At 40.1% G+C, this 27,780-nt stretch overlaps 2 protein-coding genes and 1 pseudogene across 3 annotated transcripts in view; all 3 read right to left on the bottom strand.

Moving 5' to 3' along the window:
• The window catches only part of LOC117673507 (uncharacterized), a 44,354-nt gene extending 31,179 nt beyond the window's left edge, over positions 1 to 13,175 (bottom strand). Inside the window, exon 1 of the mRNA XM_087884408.1 lies at positions 13,113 to 13,175. The gene's annotated coding sequence lies outside the window, so the exon portion shown is untranslated. The remainder of the gene's footprint in view (positions 1 to 13,112) is intronic.
• Positions 1 to 13,203, bottom strand: part of LOC117673506 (uncharacterized) — a 33,256-nt pseudogene extending 20,053 nt beyond the window's left edge. The window contains exons 1-2 of the transcript XR_015731774.1: positions 13,113 to 13,203; positions 9,729 to 9,913 (exon numbers count right to left, since the gene is read on the bottom strand). The product of XR_015731774.1 is annotated as an uncharacterized LOC117673506 (transcript). The remainder of the gene's footprint in view (positions 1 to 9,728; positions 9,914 to 13,112) is intronic.
• Positions 61 to 27,715, bottom strand: LOC117673500 (uncharacterized). The gene is made up of 4 exons (XM_087885246.1): positions 26,389 to 27,715; positions 24,751 to 24,850; positions 21,067 to 22,575; positions 61 to 9,515 (listed from the first exon to the last, which is right to left on the bottom strand). The coding sequence occupies exons 3-4, from the start codon at positions 21,931 to 21,933 to the stop codon at positions 7,713 to 7,715; spliced, it is 2,670 nt and encodes an 889-aa protein (XP_087741372.1). The 5' UTR covers positions 21,934 to 22,575; positions 24,751 to 24,850; positions 26,389 to 27,715; the 3' UTR covers positions 61 to 7,712.
• Positions 27,716 to 27,780: the final 65 nt, after the last annotated feature.

Genomic DNA, 27,780 nt, shown 5'->3' with positions numbered 1-27,780 from the left:
CTCTTCCGGAACAGCGGCGAAAAAGCGGAAGCCATTAATAACGACAAATTAACAAAAATGGAAAAAACAATTTAAAACTTTAATAAAATTGGAAGCATATTGGGAAAAGAAGCTCCTTTGGCAAATGAACTGTATTTTGAAAACTTAAATTCGTTGTAGCTGGGAGTTTAAAGCTGAAGAAAAAAAGTAAATTGATATTTTAAGACTATTTCAAGTGAGTATGTTGCCATCTAGTGGTGACAGAAGAAATTTAAGAGAATAAAGGAATAGATCAGAGTGAAACAACCTTGGACAGTGTTTTGGAAACTGGCAAGAAAACTTTGATAAGAAGTAGTCTTGTGACTTTGTAACAGAACGGGGAAGACATAGAAAGGAAAAAAAGATTGAAAGTTGTTTCTCTTTTGTTTTGTCTAGTTTTTTTTTTTTTTTTTTTGTATTCTCATTTTACACCTTCACTTGATAGATCTATAGACTTTGGAAGATTTTGGAAGAGTGATATTTTGGAACATTATTTTTTCTTTTTCTGTTCTCCTGGTTGTTCTTTTTCCATTTTTCTATTTACTTTTCTTTTTCTTTCTTTTCTTTTTTTAATGCAGAAGTACCTTCTTGCTGGATTTAATTTTGAGTGTTAAGGACATCTATAGAAGCAATTTATAACTTAACAAGATTAATTATTATTTGAAGATCTATACAACATAGACTCTAGACACTATCACTGACAAAAACACTGACAAAAATACTACTATAGATAACGAAATTGAAACATAATAAGAGTAGTTCAGTGCATGAAATTTTGGGAGAACCTACAAAAAAGAGTTAAGATGACAAGTACCAGAACAACCACTATAACTAAAGCAAATAAGAAAATAACTTCAAATCAAGCCTCCCTTACAGCATCTCCTGCTCAACAGAGATCTATAGATACTATGCTTGGAACAGAAAAAGAAAAGATGGGTTCCATTTCCAGCATACAAAATATTCAGTCAGTCTTGGCAATGATACAGGAAGCGATGACTAAGACCCAGGAATTGATTGCTAATAATCATGAGGAGACAAAAAGAAATCACGACGATTTGAAATCCGATGTGGGAGAGATAAATGATAACATAAAGAAAATGGATGACAAGATAGAAAGGATCCAACAGAACATTGCCAAGAATGAACAAAGGATTCAAAAGCCTGATAGCCTGGTAGCTCAGCAGACTAAAAGCATTGTGATTAACACCAGCTGTCGGCAATTAGTGTAAGTTCGAATCTCACCAGGCTCAAGGTTGACTCAGCCTTCCATCCTTTCTAAGGTAGGTTAAATGAGGACCCAGTTTGTGGGGGCAATAAGCTGACTTTGTATAAATATACAAAAGTATGAAGGCTATTGCTTAACGCATTGTAAGCCGCCCTGAGTCTCCGGAGAAGGGCGGCATATAAATCATTTTTTTTTTTAAAAAAAAGACAAAACTCAAAAAGGAACAGATGGTCAAGAAAGTAGAAATGCTGGAACAACAACAGATGGCAAGTAATCGGCAGCTCGAAGACTCACTTACTTACTTGGAAATGGAGAAGGCATCATTTTACTTAAGGATCCAGAACATAGCAGAAACCAAACAGGAAGACCTGGGAGAGATAATGACGGAGATTTTCGCTGAAACAATACAGAGACATAAAGATGATATACGAAGGGATATTGATGAAGTTTACAGGGTGCACACCAATTATGCACGTAGGAACAAACTGCCAAAGGACGTGCACGTCTGATTCACAAAGAAAACGATAAAAGAGGAAATATATAGAAAAATGAGAGAGGAGGCAATTTTTTATAAAGGGAAGGAAATAATAACACTGAAACAAATTCCAAGACACATAAGGGACCAGAGGAAAAACTATAACTTCCTCACAACACAATTAAATAAACACAAAGTGATGTTCCATTGACTACTACCAGAGGGCATCTTAATCTCGTGGCAGGATAAGAAATTTAAGATAGATAAGTCTGGAAGGAGCTCAGGAGTTTTTCGACCAACATTTCGTCCTTGAGGAAGACCAAGAATCCAGAGAGGAATCGGAAAATAAGAGCCAAGAGGAATAACCCATAGAAGAAACAGAAGATGAACAAGAGGAGAAGAGAAGATTGGAAAGAGAAAGAATGGAGAGAGAAGGAGCAAGGAGAAAAACGCAAAGAATAACAAGAAACACAAGGAAACTAAAGACAACAAATAGATAGGAAGAAAAATGGAACAGGAAATAAAAATGATTTTGATTAATATAAATGGATTAAATGCCCCAATTAAAAGAACCCAGACATTCACTAAATTACAAAAATTGGAGATAGATATTATAAACCTACAGGAAGTCCACATCAAAAAACAACACCAAAAGATATTAGAAAATACAAGACTAGGAAACCTTTAGACTTCACTAGCAAAACAAAAAAAAAGAGGCATTGCAGTTTACATTAGGAAACACTTAAAAACAAAACAGTATATGCAGATCATGAGGGAAGAGTTCTAATGATCAAAATACAAACAGAATTAAAAACAATATTATTGATTTCGATTTATGCACCAAATGAGAACCAACGTGCCTTCCTCAAAAATATACACAACAAAGTAAAAGACTTGGATTATGAAAATTTTTGCATTGTAGGCGACTTCAATGCAATTTCGGACACAGAAAAAGACTATTGGAGTACCAGAAAAAATAAAACTAGGAAAAAGACCCTCCCAGACACTTTTAAGGAAATGGCGCAAGAACTATGCCTTCAGGACGCTTGGAGGGAGATAAATAAAGAAAAAAAACAGTATACGTTCTATTCCAATCCACATCTATCCTGGTCTAGAATAGATATGGCCTGGATGACAACAGATCTTAGGAAAGACTTAGAAGAAATAGAAATAATGACAAAATATGGGCAGACCATAGTCCTGTAAAAATAACTTGGAAAGGCTATCGGAAGAAGAAGAGATGGATGATGAACACCAAAATTTTAAAAGACAAAGACTATGTACAAATGATAGAAAAAGAAATGAAAATATTTTTTGAGATCAACATCAAAGAGCAAACCTCCCTCCAAAACTTATGGGACACGGCGAAAGCCTATATAAGAGGCTTGACAATAGCATATTTGGCAAAGAAAAACAAAGAAAAACAACAGAAGAAAGACAATTTGTTGAAGGAACTCAAAAGTATGAATCCGAGCTACAGAATGAACCCCAAAACAAAAGGATCAAAGAAAAAATAAATTTGACAAAACACAATATAAATTTGATCACACAAACAGAAATAGCCAGGAAAATTAAATTAGTAAAACAAAATCATTTTGAACACGCGAATAAGACAGGACGATGGTTGGCGTACAAATTGAAGAAAGAAAAAGAGAGAAGGATACTATATCAATTACAGGACGACACAGGAGACATACATTACAGGAACAAGGACAAAAAGAACATAGCAAGAACATTTTTCCAAAAATTATGTGAACAGGATGAGTCTTCAGAAAAGAACATCAAACAATACCTAAACGAAGCCGACATTAAAGAATTAGAAGAATCACACAGGGACCTATTGGACAGGCCAATCACGATGACAGAATTAATAGAGGTGAGGAAAAAACAGAAAATAAACGGACGGTATACCTGCAGAGTTTTATAAAACTTTTACTCGGAGTACTTAATGATGCACTTCTGGAAGCTATAATTCCTAATTCCTAATTCCTAAGGACAGATTAAAACGGTTTTATCCCAAAGAGACAGATAAAAAACAATATGAGATTAATAATGGACGTATTAGAATATTATGAAGCAAATTCAGACAAACAAGCGGCCTTAATTTTTTTAGACACACAGAATGCATTCGACAACCTAAACTGGAAATTTCTTACATTACAACTGGAAGCTATGAAATTCGGTGATAAATTTACAAATATGATAAAGAAAATTTACTCCTCCCAAACTTCAAAAATAACAATAAATGGCGACTTGACAGAACAATTTCCAATATCAAAAGGAGTGAGACAGGGGTGCTCTCTGTCTCCTCTGTTATTCATATTAGCTTTAGAAACTCTCTTAAAGGAAATTAGAAGAGATAAGGAAATAAAAGGTCTGAAAATTAAAAAGGAGGAATACAAACTTCAAGCTTTTGCCGATGACATTGTATTTATTATAGAACAACCGATAACAACCGGCACCAAATTATTAGATAAAATAGAAAAATATGGGAGAGTAGCCGGACTCAAAATCAATAAACAAAAAACCAAGGTACTAACAAAAAATCTCACTAATCAACAAGAAAAGGAATTAGAAGACGAATTAGGCATACAAACGACAAAGAAGGTAAAATATCTAGGAATATGGCTCACCAACAAAACCTCATCAATTAGAGAAGACAATTATGATAAATTGACAAGACAAATTAAAAAAGACTTAGAAATTTGGAAAAAACTACAATTATCTCTTTTGGGAAAGATCGCTTCAATTAAAATGAATGTCCTACCTAGAATTTTATACTTATTCCAAGTGATCCCAATAAAACCGGGGAAGAATTTCTTTAAGGATTTCAATAAATTAATAGCAGACTACATCTGGCAAGGGAAGAAAGCAAGAATTAAAATAAAATACCTACAAGATACAAGAGAAAGAGGAGGACTGGCACTACCGGATGGGAAACATATTAAAAAGCATCAGCACTAATTTGGATCAAGGAATGGATGGAACTCAAAAATAAAGGATTATTGAATTTGGAAGGATTCGATCTACAACGAGGATGGCACGCATTTCTATGGGAGGGCACCGATAAACAACATGGATATTTTCAGAGACATATTGTCAGACAAGCATTATACCAGACATGGCAGGGCATTAAAAAAGCACACTACAATAAAATTCCATAATGGTTATTGACCATGGAAGCCCAGATCTACCCAAACGCCATGAATATCACCAAAATGAGAACCTATAAAGATTTGCTAAATAACCAAGGGGAACTAAGAACAAAACAAGAATTGAAGGAGATGGGTACAGACATTGACTGGTGGCCATACCTACAAATAAAATCAAAGTATAAGAAAGATTCGGCTCAATTTGGATTCCAAAAAGGCCAATACGAATTAGATAAAATTTTACAAGGATCACAGGACAAATTGATAAAAAAAAGTTTATAATTATTTACGAGGATATAAATTAGAAGAAGAGGTGATTAAAGAAAACATGATAATTTGGGCAAAGAATTTTGGCTATAATATTGAATTAGACAATTGGGAAAAATTATGGACAATAAATTATAAATTAACAATGTCTGTACCCTATAAAGAAAATCTGTACAAAATGTTTTATAGGTGGCACCTCCCACCGGCCAGACTGGCAAGAATGTTCCCCAATACTTCTTCAACATGCTGGAAATGCAAACTTCATAAAGGAACCTATTATCACATGTGGTGGACCTGCCCAAAGGCCAAACAGTACTGGCAAAAGATCAGAACACAAATAGAAGAAATTGCACAACAAAGAATAGAAATGAGGCCAGAAACCTTTCTACTAGGCATAATAAATGGACAATACGAAAAGGAAATAAAATATTTAATCATTCATATAACAACAGCAGCACGAATAATTTTTGCACAAAACTGGAAGAGTAGTGACATACCAACAGAAGATAGAGTAATTAGTAAAATCATGGAATGTGCAGAAATGGACAGACTCACAAAGGAATTATAAGATAAAGAGGAACACGATTACTATCTAATATGGGAAAAGTGGTACACTTGGTTGGAAGATAGAAAAGGGAAAAAAGACTAGGAAGTAATTGGAGTGACCTAATATAGAAATAGGAACATAAACCACTAATGCAGGTTAATAGTGAATTATAACGATAGATACAAGAGAAAGACCAAACAAAGAATAAAAGAGAGGAATCGATGTATTTCATGATGTGGGGAAGATTTTATGATGTGTGCACTGCAGTATGCAGTGATGGAGAAGACCATCCTTGAATCTGAGAAGAATGCCAATAAAAACAGATCCAGTTTAGCCATTCTAATTCAACTGTGCCTAATGAGATGCCATTCTTTCACAGAATTTAGGACTGGAGCAGATAGCAATGCAACAAATAAATTTAGAGGCAGAAACCTAACTGCAGTTCATATCATCAGTCACAGAGTGCATGGGCTGATATATGACTGAAACTGAAATTCTAAATTTATAATGAGGAGGGAAGGGAAGCTGAGGAAGACAGATTGGTCATAGAGATGTGGAATGCACAGAGAGATTACAAGTTAACAATTGTAGTGCGTTAGAAAACCACTGTATGTGTGGAGTCCACATCACTGAGCAAGAGTTGGGAAATGAGCTTTACATTACCTTTTCATAATTAAATGCAGTTATTATTAAATTTAATCGCTACTCATCTCACAGTTTGAGGCAACTCTGAGTGTCTTGCCTTGCCCTAATGATCATAGCAACACTGACAATACCCATTTTTTACATGCCAAAAGCTACTAATAATTGTAATATAATGCATTTTAAAAAGAAACATTTTCAATACTGTACATTCCCCCCCCCTCATGTTAAGGTAGCAAAACAGAGAGATTTGTTACTCTTCTGCGTGACGTGTGGCAAAATAGCAGCCACTTCCACAAGTCCACTGCATGGCCCAGGAACAAATCCAGGGCCTACTGAAGAGTGGCTGCTTCCAGGACACAGTCATGAGATCCAAGGATCGTGTCCCCCACTCCTTCCACAACATGAGGATCAGAGATCTTCAAAAGGTAAGGAGGTGGAGGGTGTGAGACCTGGTGGGATGGGAGTCAGGCGTAAGGATTGCAGAGACCCAGTAGGAGTGGGAAAAAAAACCTTGTGGGGACCTTGGGGCGGGGGAAGCAACAGGACTGGGGGGACCATGTGGAGGAGTGAAGGGCCGAGGGGACACAAGGGTTGAGAAACAGAGCACAGGGTGTCTTGGAGGAAGGCTGAGGGATGCCTGTGGCAGGCAAGCCAGGCCCTGCTCTAGGCCTCCAAGAGTTTTCCCCAGCCCTGAGGTACCCAGTGTTCCACTTAGCGACTTGCACATTCAATTAATGGCTGCATCAGGGAGAGCAGGAGGATGCATGTAGTTAAGGAAAGCAGTTTCACTTAACGGCCGTTATAACATGCAACCAATAATAGTTGTATCTTGAGGTCACCAGAAATAGGTAGTTAGCCTTTTTCCACTTTCCTTTTCTCTCCACCTACAAGTCTAATCCTGAGACTTATTTGAGTAAAGAGAATCAGGCCACAATTCAAATACAGGTAGTCTTCAACTTACAACAGTTCATTTGGTGACTGTTCAAAGTTACACCATTCCTGAAAAAAGTGAGTTATGACAATTTTTCACACTTACGACCATTGCAGCATCCCTATGGTCATTAGATCAAAATTCATATGGTTGGCAACTGATTCATATTTATCACCATTGCAGTGTCCTTGAATCATATGATCCCCTTTTATGACATTCTTAGCAAGCAAAGTGAGTGCGGAAGCCAGATTCACTTAATAACGGTGCCACTAACTTAACAACTCCTGTGGTTCACTTAACGGTTGCAAGAAAGGTTGTAACATGGAGCAAAACTAACTTACAAATGTCTCAGTAACATAAATTTTGGGGTCAATTATGGTCATAGGTTGAGGACTATTTGTAATCAATTTCTAACAAATCACAAATGAAATTCAAGCCTTCTCTACACTTCTCTACTTTTGCCTCATATGGATTTCCTTGTGTGCAATAAGGGAGGATTTATGTCTGAAGTAATGTTCACAGACTGGACATTTGAAAGGTTTTTCCCCAGTGTGAGTCCTTTGGTGTATCATCAGATTGGAATTCTGACTGAAACCTTTCCCACAATTAGGACACTGATAAGGTTTCTCTCCTGTGTGAGTCCTCTGGTGGTTCACCAGGCTGGAATTCTGACTGAAACGTTTCTCACAATCAGGACACTGATACGGTTTCTCTCCTGTGTGAGTCCTCTGGTGTGTCACCAGGCTGGAATTCTCACTGAAACTTTTCCCACAAACAGGACATTCAAATGGTTTTTCTCCTGTGTGAGTTCTCCGGTGTTTCAGCAGGACAGAATTCTGACAGAAACTTTTCCCACAATCAGGACATTCAAAGGGTTTCTCTCCTGTGTGAGTTCTCCGGTGTTTCACCAGGCTGGAATTCTGACTGAAATGTTTCCCACAATCAGGACATTGATACGGTTTCTCTCCTGTGTGAGTCCTCTGGTGGTTCACCAGGCTGGAATTTTCACTGAAACTTTTCCCACAAACAGGACATTCAAATGGTTTTTCTCCTGTGTGAGTCCTCTGATGTTTTACCAGGCTCGAATTACAACTGAAACTTTTCCCACACTCAGGACATTCAAAAGGTTTTTCTCCTGTGCGAGACCTCTGGTGTATCACCAGGTCAGAATTACAATTGAAACTTTCCCCACAATCAGTACATTCAAAGCATTTCTCTTTGAATGTACTGAACTCTGTGTGAGTTCTCTGGTGTGTCACCAGGCTGGAATTCTGACTGAAACATTTCCCACAATCAGGACATTGATACGGTTTCTCTCCTGTGTGAGTCCTCTGATGGTTCACCAGGCTGGAATTCTCACTGAAACTTTTCCCACAAACAGGACATTCAAATGGTTTTTCTCCTGTGTGAGTCCTCTGATGTTTTACCAGGGTCGAATTACAACTGAAACTTTTCCCACACTCAGGACATTCAAAAGGTTTTTCTCCTGTGTGAGACCTCTGGTGTATCACCAGGTGAGAATTACAATTGAAACTTTTCCCACACTCAGGACATTCAAAAGGTTTTTCTCCTGTGTGAGACCTGTGGTGTATCACCAGGTGAGAATTACAATTGAAACTTTTCCCACAATCAGGACATTCAAAGGGTTTCTCTCCTGTGTGAATCCTCTGATGTCTCATGAGGTGTGAATTTGTAATGAAACTTTTCCCACAATCTGGACATTCAAAGGGTTTCTCTCCTGTGTGAGTCCTCTGGTGTTTCACCAGGTTGGAATTCTCACTGAAACTTTTCCCACAATCAGGACATTCAAAGGGTTTCTCTCCTGTGTGAGTCCTCTGGTGTCTCACAAGGTGGCAATTTCTAATGAAGCTTTTCCCACAGTCAGGACATTCAAATGGTTTTTCTCCTGTGTGAGTCCTCTGGTGTCTCACAAGGTGGCTATTTCTATTGAAGCTTTTCCCACAATCAGGACATTCAAATGTTTTCTCTCCTGTGTGAGTCCTCTGGTGTATCACCAATTTGCCATGCTCACCAAAGCATTTACCACATTTCGAGCATTTATAGGGCTTCTCTCCTGTGTGGGTCCTTCCATGAACCACAACAGAGCTTTTTTGACCAAAAGTTTTGCCACAGTCAGAGTGATTGTGTGGTTTTTCTCCTGTGTGGATCCTCTTATGCATAATCAGCTTTGCAAGTTCTCTCTTTTCCACAGCAGGCACATCTATGGAGTTTTTCCACAACTGATATTCCTGAGTAGGTCAAACACATGGATGATCCCTTGTTTAGTGCTGGTTTGATTCAAGCCGTTTCCTTCCTCCCAGAGCGAGGCCTGCATCACTGTCTGCTCTACATTGCTTTCTAATTGGCCTTTTCCTCCCCACTGACTTCCAGAGATATCTCTCTTTTTCTGAATGAAAAAAATAATCTCCCTTGACTTTTTATGTAATGTATCCTTCCACATAACCTACTTTTTCCAGTTCAGAATCTTTTTTGATTTTCTCTCTTTTGTCTAGCAGCTGCCGGGGAAGGAGAATTGTGTGGTTTTCTGAAGGAAATGGAAAATAGTTTGATTTCTGGGTCCATTTGCTTTCCTTTTCAACATTGCTTGTTATTCTCAGTTGTCCAGAGTGTTCTTATTGCCATCCTCTTTTGTCTATAGGATTCAAAGAAAAGTGTAATGTTAATTATAAAATGGTTGCAGAAGATATGAGAAAAAGAAAAAAAGTATACAACAAAAAAGCAAAGATGTCACAATGCTAGAATAACCTCTTACATTGATCAATCATGAAATTCTCCTTGATTTGGGTCAAATTTTTAGCAGTGCGAAGGGTTATCATCAAATATATCTGGAACTGCTGGGGATAGATTATATAATTGTAGACACATGCATACAGAGGTAAATACAGATACATCCATACATATATAAATGGAGAAAATCAAATGCCCCAAAATGGTTACGGTCAAACCTTCTGAGCTTACTTTAGACATGTGGGGGCTTTAACTGATGAAATGATGCCTAAAGTCTCTGCAAGATTTGAGGTACCAGTTTTCCTCATGGAAGTCCTCAGCTCCAAATAAGGCCAGAAAACACCGTCCACAAACACTTTGGTGACATCCCAATTTAAGCAGTCCTCACTTACCAACCACAATTGGAACTGGTATCAACGTCACTAAACAACCCAATCATTAAGCATGATGTCACATGTCAGTGCCAACTTACATCTGTTCCTCTATAGTTCTTAAGCTAATTACTGTGTAATTAAGCTAATTACTATTTAAATTACAATTAAAATTACTTTAATTGCCTAATTAAAGGCAATTTCATATGACTGGGACATTTAATTTCCTGCCTGTATACCCATTGATTTTGCTTGTCAGAAGCTAGCGAATGTCACAAATTGGGAATATGAGTGTGGGATGCAGCAACCATCATAAATGTGCACCAGTTGACAGAACACAAATTGGTGTAACTCCTTTTCTTGCACCTTCATAATCACAGGAACTGCTGACGTGTGGTCACTGAACAATTGCTATGATGACCAGAAATTTGTGTGACTAGGTGTAAGTCTGCTTTTACACTGCCATTGCAATTTTGAAGGCCCAGGGAACAAATTGTAAATGAGGACTACCTATTCAACTGTACATCCCAAAGGTCCGCAATAGTTATTTTGCATGTCAGAATCTAGCTGGGAAGATCACAAATGGGAATCCCAAGTGTGGGATGCTGAAACCATCATATATTTACCCCACTGTGTAGTACCCAAATTGGTGCATCTCCTTTTTCTGCACTTTTTTAAAAATGCTGGGTTGAGAACACTTGAATCTGGCTAATACACGGATGGGGCAACAATAGGAAATACTGTGCTTGTTGGTGATACATGTAAGTAAAAAATCCCAGAAAACACCAGTACCAGATCAGTATAATATTGTTGCCACAAAAACAGCAAGTCCACAATAAAATAACAGAGTTGGACGGGAGCTTGGATGTCTTCTAGTCCAATCCCTTGCTCAGGCTGGAGATCCTATACCATTCTGGACAAATAGCTGTCCAATCTCATCTTAAACATTGCTGATGAATTTATCTGACAATATTGTCATTCAAAAGATAGACGAGAGAACTAGCAGGTCACCTATAATTATCTAAATTCTTACTAGCAGTGATGAAATGATAGAGGGGGTCAAAATGTCAGGAACTTTGGGGAAAGTGACCATGTCATATTGGAATTTAATACAATGCAGACACAAACAATAGAGCAAAATTAACCAAGCATCTTAGACTTTAAAAGAGGTGGTATCAACAAACTTAGAGATAGCTTGGGAAGGATTTTTAAAATCTTAAAGGGGAAACTCAAGACGCTTGAGAAACTTTGAAAAATATGGTTACAGAAGCCCAGTCCAACAATATTATTAAGAAATTAAAATAAAAAATCCAAAAGGAACGAGGATGGTTGCATAAAAAACTCTCTGATAAACTGAAAGACAAAAAGGATAAGTATAAAAAATGGAGGGACACATAACTATGGCAGAATACCAGTGTATAGTCCGAATCTGCAAAGATGAAATCAGGAAAGCTCATGCTCACAATGAGCTAAGACTTGCAACGAAACTCAAAGAAAATAACAAAAGTTTTTTTTAACATATAAGTTAACAAGTAAGAAGTCAAGGAAACAGTTCATCCACTAAGGAGAGAAGATGTCAAAGAAGTAACAGGCAGTAGAGACAAAGCAGAGCTGGTTAGTTCATTCTTTGCATCTGACTTCACACAAAAAGAAAAACTAGCCCAATCTACAAAAAAACAGAACCCATAAAAGACAGACTAGCAAGAAAATGGTAAGAGAACACCTGTCCACTCTAGACTAGCTCTAAACACCAGGACCAGATTGAACATCCCAGAGTTCTGAAGGAGCTGGCAGACATGATCTCAAAAACATTGAATCATATCTTTCAAAGATCTTTGAGCACCAAGAAACTACCGGTGATCTGGGAAAGAGCTGATGTAGTTCTCTTGTTCAAAAAAAAAAGGGGGGGGGGGTTGAGAACCGCAAAACTACAGACCAATCAGCCTGACATCAATACTGGGAAGATTGTGGAAAAGGTAACCAAACAACAGATTTGTAAATACCTAGAAACAAGCAAAGTTATAACCAGAAACCAACATGAGTTTGTCAAAAACAGATCATGCCAAACAATTTTATTTCATTCTTTGACAAAGTAACTAAATTAGTGGAATAATTAACCAGCCTCCAGGGGTTGATTGGCCAAGACGCACAGGCTTGCCGGCGTGAGAATCCTGATCCCCTATTGGTTACATAGTTTGACAGCTATAGTATAAATAGCTGTCAAACGCCCCAGTTGCCTTTCTATTTTACTTGAGCTGTTCGCATTACTGTTAGCTAATAAAGTGTTCCGTTGAACCCAGCCTAGTCTCGCCTCAGTTAATGGACCCCGGGTCGCCCTACAGAGCAGTGGGGGCTCCATCACTGGAAGGTTTTAAGAAAAGACTGGACAGCCATTTGTCTGAAGTGGTACTGGGTCTCCTGCTTGAGAAGGGGGTTGGACTAGAAGACCTGCAAGGTTCCTTCCAACCCTGTTACAAGCCTCCAGTGATGGGAGCAGCCACAACCTTAACTTGAAAGAGACTTTTTAAATCTTCTCACCAGCAGAAAATAGCTGTCATCAGTGTTAAAGTGTGCAGTACAGCATGTAGCACCAGTGGGCTTAAATTTGGGGAGGGAAGGATCATGCTGCACCACCTGACATGGACACTAGTTGCTTCTCTGCTTCCAGGCCGTGGAAGGAACCAAACAGACCGACTTGCTCCCGAACTCTCCTCTCACCTGCCCTCAACTCACCTTTCAGCTGCTGCTTCGACCATGGGAAGAGCACAAAAGACACTCTGCACACCAACTTCCTCCCATTGAGTGATCTGGTAGAGGAAATTCCTCTGTGCTTCTCTTCTCACATCCTTTCTAGCAATACAGTACTCTATGGTTTTAACTCCTTAAACTCAACCACAGCCCCCCCCTATTATATTATGGGGTTTTCAGGCACAGATGTTGCCTACCTGATCGCCACTTCCTGACAGAGGCAGAAAAACGCATCTGTTTGTCCCATATCTACCTAAGGCACTTGCAAGATGTTTCCACTATTAAATGCCATCAAGCCATTTTTGATTTCTTGGTACTGACTTTTGAGCCAAGTGAAACAGTGAAATGTGATGCTATTTAGCTTACGGAGATTAGGTGCTGAGCCCTAAAAGTTCATGAAGGTTTTACAGAATTGCAGAATAAGCTTTCCTAGGGGTGACTCTCAGCTGAAATCAATGCCTCTCTACATCTCAAATATTTGATTTCTCTGCTTGCTCAAACTTGCTCAGAGCCTTGATAGTACAGTGGTCTAAGCACCCTGTTATTAACACAGCTGCCTGCAATTACTGCTGGTTCGAATCTCTCCAAGGCTCAAGGTTGACTCAGCTTTCCATCCTTTCTAAAGTAGGTGAAATGAGGACCCAGTTTGTGGGGGCAATAAGCTGACTTTGTATAAATATACAAAAGTATGAAGGCTATTGCTTAACGCATTGTAAGCTGCCCTGAGTCTCCAGAGAAGGGCGGCATATAAATCAAATTAAAATAAAAAAAACAAAAAAAAAACAGGCAAAGATATACACATCCATTTAATGTATCTTGATTGTTTCTCCTCCCCTTCACTTCTCCTTTTCCTTCTTTTTCCCCTTCTCCTTCTCCTCTGCCACTCCTTCTCCCTCTCCACCATCCTTCCTCCTTCGTCTCCTAGTGTTACTAGAGAAGAGCAACCAGGATGATTAAGGTTGCAGGAACTGGGCATGGCTAGTCTAGTGAAGAGAAGGACCAGAGGAGACATGATAGCAGTCTTCCAATATTTTAGGGGCTGCCACAGAGAGGAAGGGGTCAATCTGTTTTCCAAAGCTCCTGAAGACAAGGAATAATGGATGGAAATCAAACGAGAGATTCAACCTAGAAATAAGGAGGAACTTTCTGACAGTGAGAGCAATCAAACAATGGAACAGAAGTTGCCTTCGGAAGTGGTGGGAGTTTCATCACTGGAAGCTTTCAAGAAGAGACTGGACTGCCATCTGTCAAAAATGGTGTAGGGTCTCCTGCTTGGGCGAGGGGTTGGATTACATGATTTACAAGGTCCCTTCCAACTCTGTTAATCTGTTAATCTGATTTAATGCGGCTCCCAAGGATTTAGGACATTGCAGCAGCATCAGGCCAGATGCTCCAGGCGAACCAGCTTGTTAAAATATTTAAATTAATAGCTGTGAAGGGTTAGTTAGACAATGAGTAAGAACACACAGTTATAGCTAGTTGGTTGAAGAGAGCTGGTTGCTGTATGAGGCAATCTAAGATGAGATTGGTTGCTGTGAGTGTAAAGGGGGAGTTTCCTTGTTTCCCGCCTTTTTTCCTCTGTGTATGTTGTCAGTAATTTACCTCATGATGTTCCTGCTGTGTTGATTTACCTGATGATGCCCCTATCTAATTTACTGTATATATAGTTGTAATATATAGCTGGATTTATTTAAAACTACAAGTTTGTGTCAGCATCTATGACTCCATTTGGAACCCGGCTTTGCAATTCCCCGACAGGTTATGGGCCCAGAAGCGCCCTGAAGAGCCAGAAGTAAACTTTTTCTGAGGTAAAAGTTTCTTTGTGAACCTCAGGGAGGTTGAGGATGATTGGTCTTTTAAAGGCAGCTATGTGTTACAGGAATGGGAGGAGGGTTTCCTGTAGTTCCTCTTAAAGGAGATGAATTATCTCTCAGGGAGCATAAAGATGGAGATGTTTCTGTAAAGGAAGGATTTGTTGACAGTTGTAAGCATCCTCCAGCAGATCTCAATGAGGAGGGGCAAAGGCAAAATGAGAAAGCAGTAGCCAGCATCATTTTGTGCTTGGAAGATAGCAGGTCATACATGGGCATGAATTTACGTTTGCTGGCTGGCCTTATGCAGAATTTATGTAAGAGAAATGGCAAAAATCAAAGTAACTCTCACCAGAAAACTTTATAGAGCAAGGCTGAAGTCTGGAGAAAGTGTGCCAAATCACCCTCAGTTTATGAGGAAAATATTCCTTGAATTAGAAGAGTGAGGAATGGTGTTTTTAGAATTATACAAAGTGTATGTTGTGCTTAGTTCCCTTGATGATGTTTTGGACATGTTAGTAATAAGTCTTGAGTTAATGAACAAGTGTGATTTAACTATGACTTAGGAAACTGGGAGTCTTTTAGAAGAACAGAAAAGACTAGAGATAGGCGATAGTAATTTGCAACTCAGTCAGAAAAGAACTCCATTCCAGAGAGATAACATCAGTGGTGAAATCTAAATTTCTTTCCTACCGGTTCTGTGGATGTAGCTTGGTGGGGGTGGCTTGGTGGGGTCATGTGACTGGGTGGGCATGGCTATGTAACCATGTGACTGGGGGATCAAAAGACAGAAACTCACTAACAATGTCCTGCTGGAGCAGGGTTGGACTAGATGACCTCCAGGTTCCTTCCAGCCCTGGATTATCCTCTGAAGCTGCGTCTAGTGCCAGGTTTGTAGTCCTTCGCTTCCTCTCCTTTTTCCTTCCTCTTGGTATCTTCATCCCTCTTGGTATGGCTGCCAGTCCACTCTGGTCCCTCGCTCAGGCACCTCTACTGGCCTGTGTCATGTAGTGGAGTGGTGGTTAGTCTCTCAGCAGACAGGTCACGTGGTGGGGTGATGGTCACTTTTTTCCCAGCAAGCGGGTCCTGTGATGAGATGGTATTCATATGGCTGGTTTTCTTTTTTTTCCTCCCTCCCTCCCTCCTTTCTTTCTTTCTTTCTTTCTTTCTTTCTTTCTTTCTTTCTTTCTTTCTTTCTTTCTTTCTTTCTTTCTTTCTTTCTTTCTTTCTTTCTTTCTTTCTTTCTTTCTTTCTTTCTTTCTTTCTTTCTTTCTTTCTTTCTTTCTTTCTTTCTTTCTTTCTTTCTTTCTTTTTCTCTCTTTCAAAAATGGACACCCCCCCCCGTTTTTTGCCTCCCCTCCCCCTGTTTTTGGCCTAGAAGGCCAAGAAGGCATCAGGGAAGGCTTGGTTCTGGGGGGGGGAAGAAATTGTCCCCCTCAGAATGGGCTCGCAATTTGGGTGTCCTCCTAGACTCACAGCTAAGATTAGAGCAACATCTGACAGCTGTGGCTAGGGGGACCTTTGCACAGGTTCGCCTGGTTTAGGTTTAGGTTTAGGTTTTATTAAATTTGTATACCGCCTACTCCCGAAGGACTCAGGGCGGTGAACAGGCACAGGATAAAATACAGAAATACAAAAGTTAAAAACAATTTAAAACCAAATTAAATAATATTGGCCCACGACAATTAGAATCCCAATAAATTTAAAACAAATTAAAATTGCAATTTAAAATTTAAAAGAAAGACCCTACTTGGATCGGGAGGCTCTCCTCACAGTCACTCATGCCCTTGTCACCTCATGGTTAGATTATTGCAACACGCTCTACATGGGGCAACCCTTGAAAAGTGTTCAGAGACTACAGTTGGTCCAGAACGCAGCCGTGCGAGCTGTCGTGGGTGCACCTAGGTACACCCACATTACACCAATTATCCGTGAGCTGCACTGGCTCCCTATTGGTCTCCAGTCACAATTCAAGGTGTTGGTTATTACTTTTAAAGCCCTACATGGCTCAGGGCCAGGTTATCTACGAGACTGCCTTCTGCCGCATAGCTCCCAGCAACCGGTAAGATCCCGCAGAGTTGATCTCCTTCGGGTCCCATCAGCTAAACAATGCCGGCTGGTGGGCCCACAGGGGAGGGCCTTCTCTGTGGCTGCCCCAGCTCTCTGGAACCAGTTACCTCCTGAGGTCCGGATCATCCCCACCCTATTGGCCTTCCGAAAAGCAGTGAAGACCTGGCTTTTCCGGCAGGCCTGGGGCCATTGATCTAGCTCTTTTGATCTGGCGAGATCCGGCCATGAATGGCATGAATGAGTTTTTAATGTTCTTAATGTTTTTAATTTTTAAATGTTTTTTATAATGATTTTTAAAATGTATTGTGAGCCGCCCTGAGTCTTCGGAAAGGGGCGGCATATAAATTGAATTAATTAAATTAAATTAAATTAAAAATGGAGCCCCCCACTCCACCCCCGTAAAAAAAAGGTTTAAGTCTCTTCTAAATAGGATCTGTCTGCTGCAGAGTTGAAATATGTTTTCCCCTCATCTCTTGATGCTGTTAATATGGCTCTGCACTACATCCTACAACACCTTGAATTTCCAAAGACCTATGCAAGGGTCCTCTTTGTAGACTTTAGTTCAGCATTCAATACCATCATTCCAGACACTCTCCTAACTAAGCTAAATCAGCTAGAGGTACCTGAACACACTTGTAAGTGTATCATAAGCTTCCTAACAAACAGGTAGCAGCAGATGAAGCTAAGCAGAATCACATCAGATACCTGTACAATTAGCACAGGGCCCCCCCAAGGTTGTGTGCTCTCTCCACTTCTCTCTATATACCAATGATTGCATCTCTAATGATCCATCTGTTAAACTACTGAAGTTCACAGATGACACAACAGTGATCGGTCTCATTTGAGACAATGATGAATCCACATACAGATGGGAGGTTGAACAACTAGCCTCGTGGTGCAACCGGAACAATCTGGAACTGAACACACTCAAAACCGTAGAAATAGTGGTAGACTTTAGGAGAAACCCTTCCATACTTCCACCTCTCACAATACTAGACAACACAGTATCAACAGTAGAGACCTTCAAATTTCTAGGTTCTACCATATCACAAGATCTAAAATGGACACTTAACATCAAAAATTCATCAAAAAAGCACAACAAAGAATGTTCTTTCTGCGCCAACTCAGAAAGCTCAAACTGGCCAAGGAGCAGCCGATACAGTTCTACGGGGAATTATTGAGTCTCTCATCTGCACCTCTATAACTGTCTGGTTTGGTTCTGCAACCGAACAAGACAGACACAGGCTTCAGAGGATAATTAGAACTGCAGAAAAAACAATTACTAACAACCTGCCTTCCATTAAGGACCTGTATACTGCATGAGTCAAAAAGAGGGCTGGGAAAATATTTACAGACCAGGGATGGGTTCCTCCCAGTTCGGCCCGGTTCCCGCAAGCTGGTAGCAGTGACAATATGACATCACCGAACCGGTTCTTTCCCCTAAATTTTTTGCCCTAAATTTCCCATTGTTTGCAGTTTTGCACCTACTTTTTTTGGTGAGGAAAAAGAAAAAGAAATCTCTCTCTGCCTCATTTTGTCACGTTGCAGCAAAGACCCTGCTTTCACTTTCGCTTTTTCAGCATAGCTAGGGGAAAAAAAAATCTGCTCCAGGAACTCTTTGCAGCTAGCAACAGAACAGAGCCCTGCGCAAAACAGCTGAGAACAAATCAGCTGAGGGTGGGGAAGCCGAGCTAATCAACTTGTGCTAATTAACCTATGCGGAAGCTGTAAGGGGCTGTTTTTTCTATTTTTGCAGGCATCGGTCTACTCATTTGTTTTCTTTTAACACTGATCACCTGTAGGGTGGCCTTTTGAAGCCCCGCGGCAAGAGTTTAAACAGTTTTTTCCCTCTAGCCATCAGCTGGGACTCAGGAGGCAGCCGGGACTCAGAAGGCAGAATGAAAAATCGGGACTTTTTTAAAACGCTGCGGGACGCGGGACAAATTGCTAAAAATCGGGACTGTCCCGCCAAAAGTGGGACGTCTGGTCACCTTAGATTTAGGCTCTGCAAAAATGCAGATAGAAAGATAATATCTTTTATCTAGATGTGTTTTAGAAGCAAGGGGAGTGGATGTTTTCAGTTATTGTTCAATGTTTCATTCTATTGATAGGATGAAGCTGCATATCATAAGCGGCTGCGCACACAAACAAGACATTCATAAATGTTTATAGCACAACACCTCCCTAATCTTGAGAAGCTAAATAGGTCAAGGTTCACTCTTCCAGGTTCGCTCAGTTGCAAAAGTAGGTTTTGGGGATTATCCTGCACTCCCACTTCCCTGCAGTTTCCTTGGCAAAGTTTTTGGAAGTGGATTCCAACTTTCCTAGGCCTGAGAGGACAGGACAGGCCAAGATCTCCGAGATGGCTTTGTGCCTAAAGCAGGACTGGAACTGAGCATCTCTCAGGCTCTACCCTGGTGACTACCAGACTGGGCCTTCTTCCTCCCCACAAAATCTATCCATTCAGCTGTTCCTGCTACTCCAGCCCCAAAGTCAAGGCTGCAGCTTTCAAGATCCAGTACCCTCCAAACAATACCTACTTTACACCTGAGCTTCAAACTTTTGATTCTGAGGAAATGGACTGTTCCTCTGATTGGGAATGTATGGCTTTTGACCGCGCACTGTAGACCATCCCCTTTGACTCAGGTTGGCTTTATTTAATTTTGCTTGATATTTTTATATAGCCCTGTGAGAGATCCGGAGGTTTTGGGATCATTGCAAGGGTTTCCAACTTATCATGTATGAGACATGATAAAGATGTGCACTAAAATATGACACCAAGGAAAGAAAAAAGGAAGAATATATTTTTTTTAAATTTGATTTATATGCCGCCCTTCTCCGGAGACTCAGGGCGGCTTACAATGCGCTCAGCAATAGCCTTCATTCTTTTGTATATTTATACAAAGTCAGCTTATTGCCCCCACAAACTGGGTCCTCAGTTTACCTACCTTAGAAAGGGTGGAAGGCTGAGTCAACCTTGAGCCTGGCGAGATTCGAACCTGCAGTAATTGCAGGCAGCTGGTCTTAATAACAGGGTGCTTTAGACCACTGTACTACCAAGGCTTCCTTGGTAGTTAAATTAAATATCATTTTACTATTTTAAAGCCTAAAATTTTTGCACATTAAATTCAAAGTCACTTGGACCTTGAGACCCAAGCCAAGAGTTTCTTGGTTTACCTTGCCTTGTCCAGGTTGTTTTGTGTCCTTTCTACAAAGGGATCACGTGTAACGTGACCTACTAAAAAAATTGAAACTTTTTTGAATTGTGTTGGTGAAATATACAATCTTTGAATTCTTTGCTGTCTTCTAATCGCAGCAAAATCAGGATCATTCATCTGCATAGCTAAAATATCACTTCCGCTGCTACAAATAACGTTCCTCTCTTTATTTGAAGGCATTTTTGAAAACAATTAAGGAGTCCTGGGATAGAACTGAAAGAACAGGAAATGTTTCCCATGTGTTGGGGAGAGAGCTTTTCATTACCTTGTCCCAATGTTTACAGAAATGCTGAGTTTCCTTTTTTTTTTTCAAAAGCTATTTATCATTCTTATGCAATGCTATAGAAATAAAATAAATAAATAAATAAAAATGCTGTTTTAGAAACGAAAACATTATCTACTGTACAATCTGCTTTCTCCTTTATATGAGGAGCCATAATCTCTAACTAGTCTAAGTGCTCCTATCAGGAAGAGATGCTGCTTGGGGAATTTTGGGACTGAAATACTCAAGGATACACAGGGAGAGGGAGGCTGGGACTCTGCACATGGCATTTCTATCATCTATCATGATAAAAATGCAAAGAACACTCCCAGAAAGTTTACAGAATTGCACAATTTTTGCAAAAATAAATATCCAGCAACTTCTGCTGCTGATGGCCAGACAGCCATTACCAAGCTAATATGTTCCACTTGTTAATTTCCTCCTTCCCATCTAATACCACGACATATTTGCTTACAAAAAACGGGGCAAATTCTTTGCAACTACAAAGAATTAAAATAGTCAATTTCTCAGCTGGACTTACAATGGGACATTCGAAATGAAATTCAAGCTTTCTCTACACTCATCACTTTGGGTCTCAGGTGGATTTTCTTGTGTGCGATAAGGGTGGACTGCTTCCTGAAGCACCGTCCACACTTGGGGCACTTAAATGGTTTCTCCCCTATGTGTATAAGCACATGATTTATAAGATTAGACTTAGTATTGAAATCTTTCCCACAGTCTGGACACTCGTATGGTTTCTCTCCTGTGTGAGTCCTCTGGTGTCTTACCAGGCTGGAATTCTGACTGAAATTTTTCCCACAATCAGGACATTCAAAGGGTTTCTCCCCTGTATGAGTCCTCTGGTGTGGAACGAGGTTGGAACTCTGACTGAAACTTTTTCCACAATCAGGACATTCAAAGGGTTTCTCCCCTGTGTGAGTCCTCTGGTGTGGAATGAGGTGGGAACTCTGACTGAAACTTTTTCCACAATCAGAACATTCAAAGGGTTTCTCTCCTGTGTGAGTCCTCTGGTGTTTCACCAGCCTGGAATTCTTACTGAAACTTTTCTCACAATCAGGACACTGAAAGGGTTTCTCTCCTGTGTGAGTCCTCTGGTGTCTCACAAGGTGGGAATTAGTAATGAAACTTTTCCCACAATCAGGACATTCAAAGGGTTTCTCGCCTGTGTGAGTCCTCTGGTGTCTCATGAGGTGGGAATTTCTACTGAAACTTTTTCCACAATCAGGACATTCAAATGGTTTCTCTCCTGTGTGTGTCTTCTGGTGGCTAATAAGGTGGGAATTTTTAGTGAAACTTTTCCCACAGATAGGGCATTCAAAGGGTTTCTCTCCTGTGTGAGTCCTCTGTTGCCTCATGAGGTGGGGATTTCCCAATAAACTTTCACACAATCTAGACATTCCTACATGGTGAGTCCTCTGATGCATCACCACATTGCCATTCTCACTAAAGTATTTACCACATTGGGAGAACTTTTATGGTTTCTCTCCTGTGTGGGTCCTTCCATGTAGCACAAGTGAGCTATTCTGCCCAAAGATTTTGCCAAATTCAGAGTATCTGTATGGCTTTCCTCCAGAATGGATCCTCTCAGGTATAATCAGCTGTGATTTGCAAGCTGTATCTTTCCCACAATAGGCACATCTATGGAACTTTTCCACTATTGATATTCCTGTGGAATTCAAAAATATGTATGATCCCTTGTTTAGTTGTGCTTTGATTCAAGCCATTTAATTCCTCCCAGAGCAAAGTCTGCATTATTGTCCACCTTATGTGGTTTTCCAAATGACATTTTCCTCCCCACGGACTTCCAGATATTTCTCTCTTTTACTGAATAAAAATATTCTCCCTTGACTTTTCATGTGATGTATCCTTGAGTTCCGTATGCTCTACTTATTCCAGCTTGACATCTTTCTTAATTTTCTCTCTTTTGTCTATCAGCTGCTGGAGAAGGAGAATTTTGTGGGTTTCTGAAAGAAATGGAAAACATTTTGATGTCTTGCTTTATTTTCTTTCCTTTTCAACGTTGCTTGTTATTTTCAGTTGTCCAGAGTGCTCTTATTGCAATATGTCTACAAGATTCAAAGAAAAGTGTAATTTTAATTGTGCATAAATGGTTGCAGATGTGGAAAAAAACAAAAATCTATATATATAATGTATTTTTCGGAGTATAAGACGCACTGGAGTATAAGACGCACCTTAGTTTTTGTGGAAGAAAATAAGAAAAAAGCTGATTGGCAGGTGGATCTGCCTCCCGGAAACCCCCAATCAGCTGTTCCGAGAAGTGAATTTTAGCAACAGGTTCCTTGGTTGTGAGCTTTGTGCCTTGCTTTTTTTTTTGTTTTGTTTTTTTTCTGCCTCTGAAACTTCTGAAACTCTGTTTCAGAAAAAACTTTTTTTCCTGCCTCTGAAAGCCTCCAAAACAGAGCTTCAGAAAAAAAGCCTCTGAAGCTCTGTTTGGGGGCTTCTTTTCTGAAGCTTCGTTTCTGATGCTTTTTTCAGCCTCTGAAACCTCCATTTGAGAAGCTGGGTGGGGTCCATTCGGAGTATAAGCTGCACCCATATTTTCACCTTCTTTTTTAGGGGAAAAAGGTGCGTCTTATACTCCGAAAAATACGGTATATAAATATTTTATATATGATAATGAAAAAGCAAGCATGCCACAATGATAGAGTAACCTTTTACATTAATTATAATTCATTTGACACATGGAAGATTACTGAGATCCAAGTTAAAATATCCATCAGGGTGGATTTGATTTAAATCGAGTTGATTTAAATCACAATTTAAATCATGATTTAAATCACTAGTAAAAAGGCTTGATTTAAATCAACTCGATGTAAATCATTAATTTTTAAAGAGCAACTGTCATCTCTGCTACTCCTTTGACCCACTGTTGACTCACCGATAGTCCCAGTGTTGCAGAATATACAGCCTCATGCTACATAACTAAGCTCCATTTCATGCTGAATAAACTAAATTATTTATGTATCTTAAATAGAAAACTATCTTACGATAGATTTTTATCCCAAAAGTTTTTTATTAAAATAAATTCGATAAAAATTAAAAAAATCCGATTTAAATAAAAAAAATCCAATTTAAATAGAAACTGATTTTTTTTTATTTTTTAAAAAAAATCATTGATTTTTATCCACCCTGATATCCATTCAATCGTAAAATTCTCTCATTCATTTGGGTCTATCAAAATTTCTTAGCACTGCAAAGAGTTAGTATCAAATATACCTGAAAGTGCTAGAGATAGATTATACAATTGTAGATATATGCATACAGAAAGAAATATAAATACACACACCTATATGTACATGGAAAATTGATGTTTTTCAAGCCTGAAAAAAATGTCCTATAATGGTTACAGACAAACTTTCTGAGCTAATTTGAGAGATGTGGGGCTTTAATAGATGAAATGTTGCCTAAGGCCTCTGCAAGTTTTAAAGCACCTGTTAAAAGCACCTATTTTGCTCATGGAAGTCCTCAGCTCCAAATAAGGGCAGAAGATACTGTTCACAAACACTCTGGTGTTATCCCAAAGCCTGCCGGCCCCTTGGCAGAGCACAGATACCGGTAAGTCTGAGCACGGAGGCAGAGGCAGGGGGGAAGACAGGCGATCCAGAGGTGCTTCACAGCTGCCTGACTCATGGGAGGCTTGCGCAGTGGCACTGACAGCAGGCAGAGGCATTGGGGAGGCAGGAGATCCTGACATCCCACTGGGATGCCTGGTCAGCGCAGCCACAGGCAAGCCGAGAGACAGTAGGAAGAGTGGGCAGCATGTTGGTATCGCCTCTGCCTCCACCTGTTCTGCTGCGCACTTTTCACCCAGAGGAAGATGATGCTTCCTCTGCTTGCAAAGGAGATGCTTTGAAATGGAGCTAATCATTCCGTTTCAAACCGTCCACTTTGCAAGCACACAAAGCTTTGAGTCTCCATCATTTCTCTGTCCGGGCGAAAAGTGTTTGGTCGCCTATGGGGTGAGTTGGAATGGAGCAAATTGCAGGGGTTGAGGTTTCTTTGCACTATGCAGAGCGCTTTCACTCTCTCTGTCTCTGTCTCTTTTCTCAGCACTTCCTTAATGTGCTGGGTCTTTGGCTTGTTTTGCTGGAAGGCTGTTAGGATTCTCTCTACTCCCCCACTTCCTTCCCACTTCCTTAGGAACAGAAACTCACTGGTGTAATCTGGAAGAGAAACATCATGCTCAGCTATTGAAAAGTGCAGGCAGTTGTCATTCACACCTCTTTCTGCTTCCTTGTGTCTTTAATTGGGGGTTTCCTCTGGAACAGAAGCAGAGAGCCTCTTCAAGTGAAGGTTTCTCTGTCTCTTCTGATTTTCACCCTGGAGCAAAAGAAAGGCTAATTTAGTGAAGGCTTCCCTGTGTATCATCCTGGTATCATTCCCCCTCCTCCCCTCCCCATGGAAAACTTGTCTTTCATGAAACTGGTCCCAGGTGTGAAAACGTTTGGGGACCACTTGGGATAGATAGCATCACTATCAGATGGTTTTGCAATTGGTAGCAAACCACATTCAATGGTTAGTCCTTAATGGAACTACATCTATACGGAGGGAAGTAAGCAGCAGGGTACCCCAAGGCTCTATTTTAGGCTCACTATTCTTCAATATTTTCATAAACAATTTAGATGAGGGAACAGGAGGGGAACTCATGAAATTTGGAGATGACACTAAGCTGGAAGGAATAGCCAACACCCCAGAAGACAAGCTCAAGATACAGAAGAATCTCGATAGACCTGAATACTGGGCCCTATGCAACAAAATGAAATTCAATGGAGGGGGAAAAAAAGGTTTTGCTCTTAACCAAGAAAAAGCAAATGTCAAGGTACAGAATAGGTGGAACATGGCTCAATAGCAGTAACTGCGAGAGGGATCTTTGTTACATATTTTATGTGATGTGTTATGAATATATCACAAATATAACACAAGTTATGAATATAGAGGGCCTGTAAGACAACCATTGTTAACCATTTTATGAGCTCACTGGGAAACTCAACGTTGCTGGAATGTGTGTTCTACTGATAAGAAAAGATTCTGAGTGCATGTGTGAATGATTTATTGTTGGTGATACCAGGTAGAACATTAATGGGCGTAAGGAGTGTAGTGGATTGCACTTTTCATGGAGTCTTGGAACAAAGCGTGAGGATGTAAAGTTCCTGATGTGGCTGGGGCAAAATTTACACATGGATTCTGAGTAAACAAGTTGGGTATAAAGGGAAGACTGGAATGAATCTAGACCCTGAAGTTTCCTAACAGTGAGAACAGTTAACCAGTAGAATCGTTTGCCTTTAGAACAGTGGTTCTCAACCTTCCTAATGCCACGACCCTTTAATACAGTTCCTCATGTTGTGGTGACCCCCAACCATAAAATTATTCCTAAAACCATTGAAAATATGTCTTTCCCGATGATTTTAGGCGACCCCTAGGAAAGGGTCGTTCGACCCCCAGAGGGGTCCCGACCCACAGGTTGAGAACCACTGCTTTAGAAGTTGTGCTCCATCACTGCAGGCTTTTAAACAGAGACAGGACAGCCATTTATCTGAAATGATATTAAGACCTCCAAGATTTTTTCCAGCTCTATTACTCTGCTACAAACCTTCAGTGATGGAGCACCCACAACTGGAGGGAAGCCATTCCCAAAGAATCAACCCTGTCTTGAAAGAGACTTTTTAAATCTTCCCACGAGCAGAAAATTGCAGTGTTAAAGTGTGCACTACTAGCAGGCTTAAATTTGGGCAGGGAAAGAACATGCAGCACAGCAGCTGACATGCTTCAGCCTAGTTGCTTCTCTGCTCACACATCCTGGAGGAAACCAAACAGCCCGACTTGCTCCCAGCCTCTCCTACGATCTGCCCTCCACTCACCTTCCAGTTGCTGTTTTAATCTTGGGAAAAGAACAAAAGCCATTTGACAGATCACCTTCTGCCCATGAGTGATCCGGAAGAGGAAGTTTCTCTGCCCTTCTCCTCTCCTCCCATCTTTTCTAGCAATGCAATACTCGATGGTTTTAACTCCTTTAAGTTCAACCACAGACGCTGCCTACTGCAGAGGTCTTCAAACTTGGCCGCTTTAAGACTTGTGGACTTCAACTCCCAGAATTCTCCAGCCAGCACAGTGTGTCACTAAGCAGTGAAGGAAATGAATAATAAGCTACTCTTTTAAAGAAGTGTTTAATGTAGTAAAAAGCTATGATGTTCTTACTGTTGCAAACTGACCACAAATTGTAATTAGTAGAGACAATGTGTTATGACTTGCTAAAAGCTCCCTTGGAGACAGGAACCTACGCCTTGGGCAAGACCACTATCAGTAAGAAAGGAACATCCGCTCAAGGTGAAAATTAAAAGTAAACATGATAAGATAGTTGTTGTTAGGCAGGAAATGGCAAGATGACCCTTTAAAGTGTAAAACAACTTGGAGAATGACGTAGGAGAATAAAGGAGAGTTGGAAGGGCTTCTTAGGCATGGCGTGCAATGTGCAGAAGTATAAAATGTGCAGCTTGAAAACTGCTTTTTGCGCTCTTTGAACTCAATCCGCTTGGGTAGGATCTAAGAGGCCGCGCTTGCAACCGCTTTTTATTTTTCTTCATTTTATCTCCGATAAATCTTTGATTTTGTGAACCAGACTTGTTTATGAATTGTGACGATTAAAATATTTGGGTCTTATATCTCACAGCAGCTTAATCATAAACATGATGTCACATGACAGTGTGCCAACTTACATCTATTCCTCTGCAGTTGTTAAACAAATCACTGGGTTGTTAAAGGCAACTTCAGATTTGTGCGACTTGCAATTCCCACTGATTTTTTTTTGTCAGAGGATACCTGAGAAGGTTACAAATGGGGATCATGAGCATGTTGCAACCATCATATATGTGCACCAGTTGACAGAACCCAAATTGGTGCATCTCCTTTTCCTGCACCTTCATAACCACAGGAATTGCTGACGTGCGGTCACTGAACAAGTGCTACTATGACCATAAAATTGTGGACCAGGTGTATGTCTTCTTTTATAGTGCCATGGTAACTTTGAAGGCTCAGGGAACAAGTGGTAAGTAAGAACTATCTATACAACTGAACAATCTCAAACAGTCCGCAATAGCTATTTTTTAAAAAGTGCTTGGTTAAGCACAGTTGAACCTGGTTAGTACACAGATGGGGCACACATAATGAATACTATGCTTTTTGGCTAGATATGAAAGTAAAAAATCCCAGAAGAGACGAGTGGCACATCAGTCCAATTTTGTTGCCAAAAAAAC

Source organism: Pantherophis guttatus, chromosome 2, assembly GCF_059756535.1.
Source record: "Pantherophis guttatus breed Tessera chromosome 2, ASM5975653v1, whole genome shotgun sequence".
Classification (NCBI taxonomy): Eukaryota; Metazoa; Chordata; class Lepidosauria; order Squamata; family Colubridae; genus Pantherophis; species Pantherophis guttatus.
The sequence above is the reverse complement of the archived record's forward strand: the minus strand, read 5'-3'. Positions and strand labels throughout refer to the sequence as shown.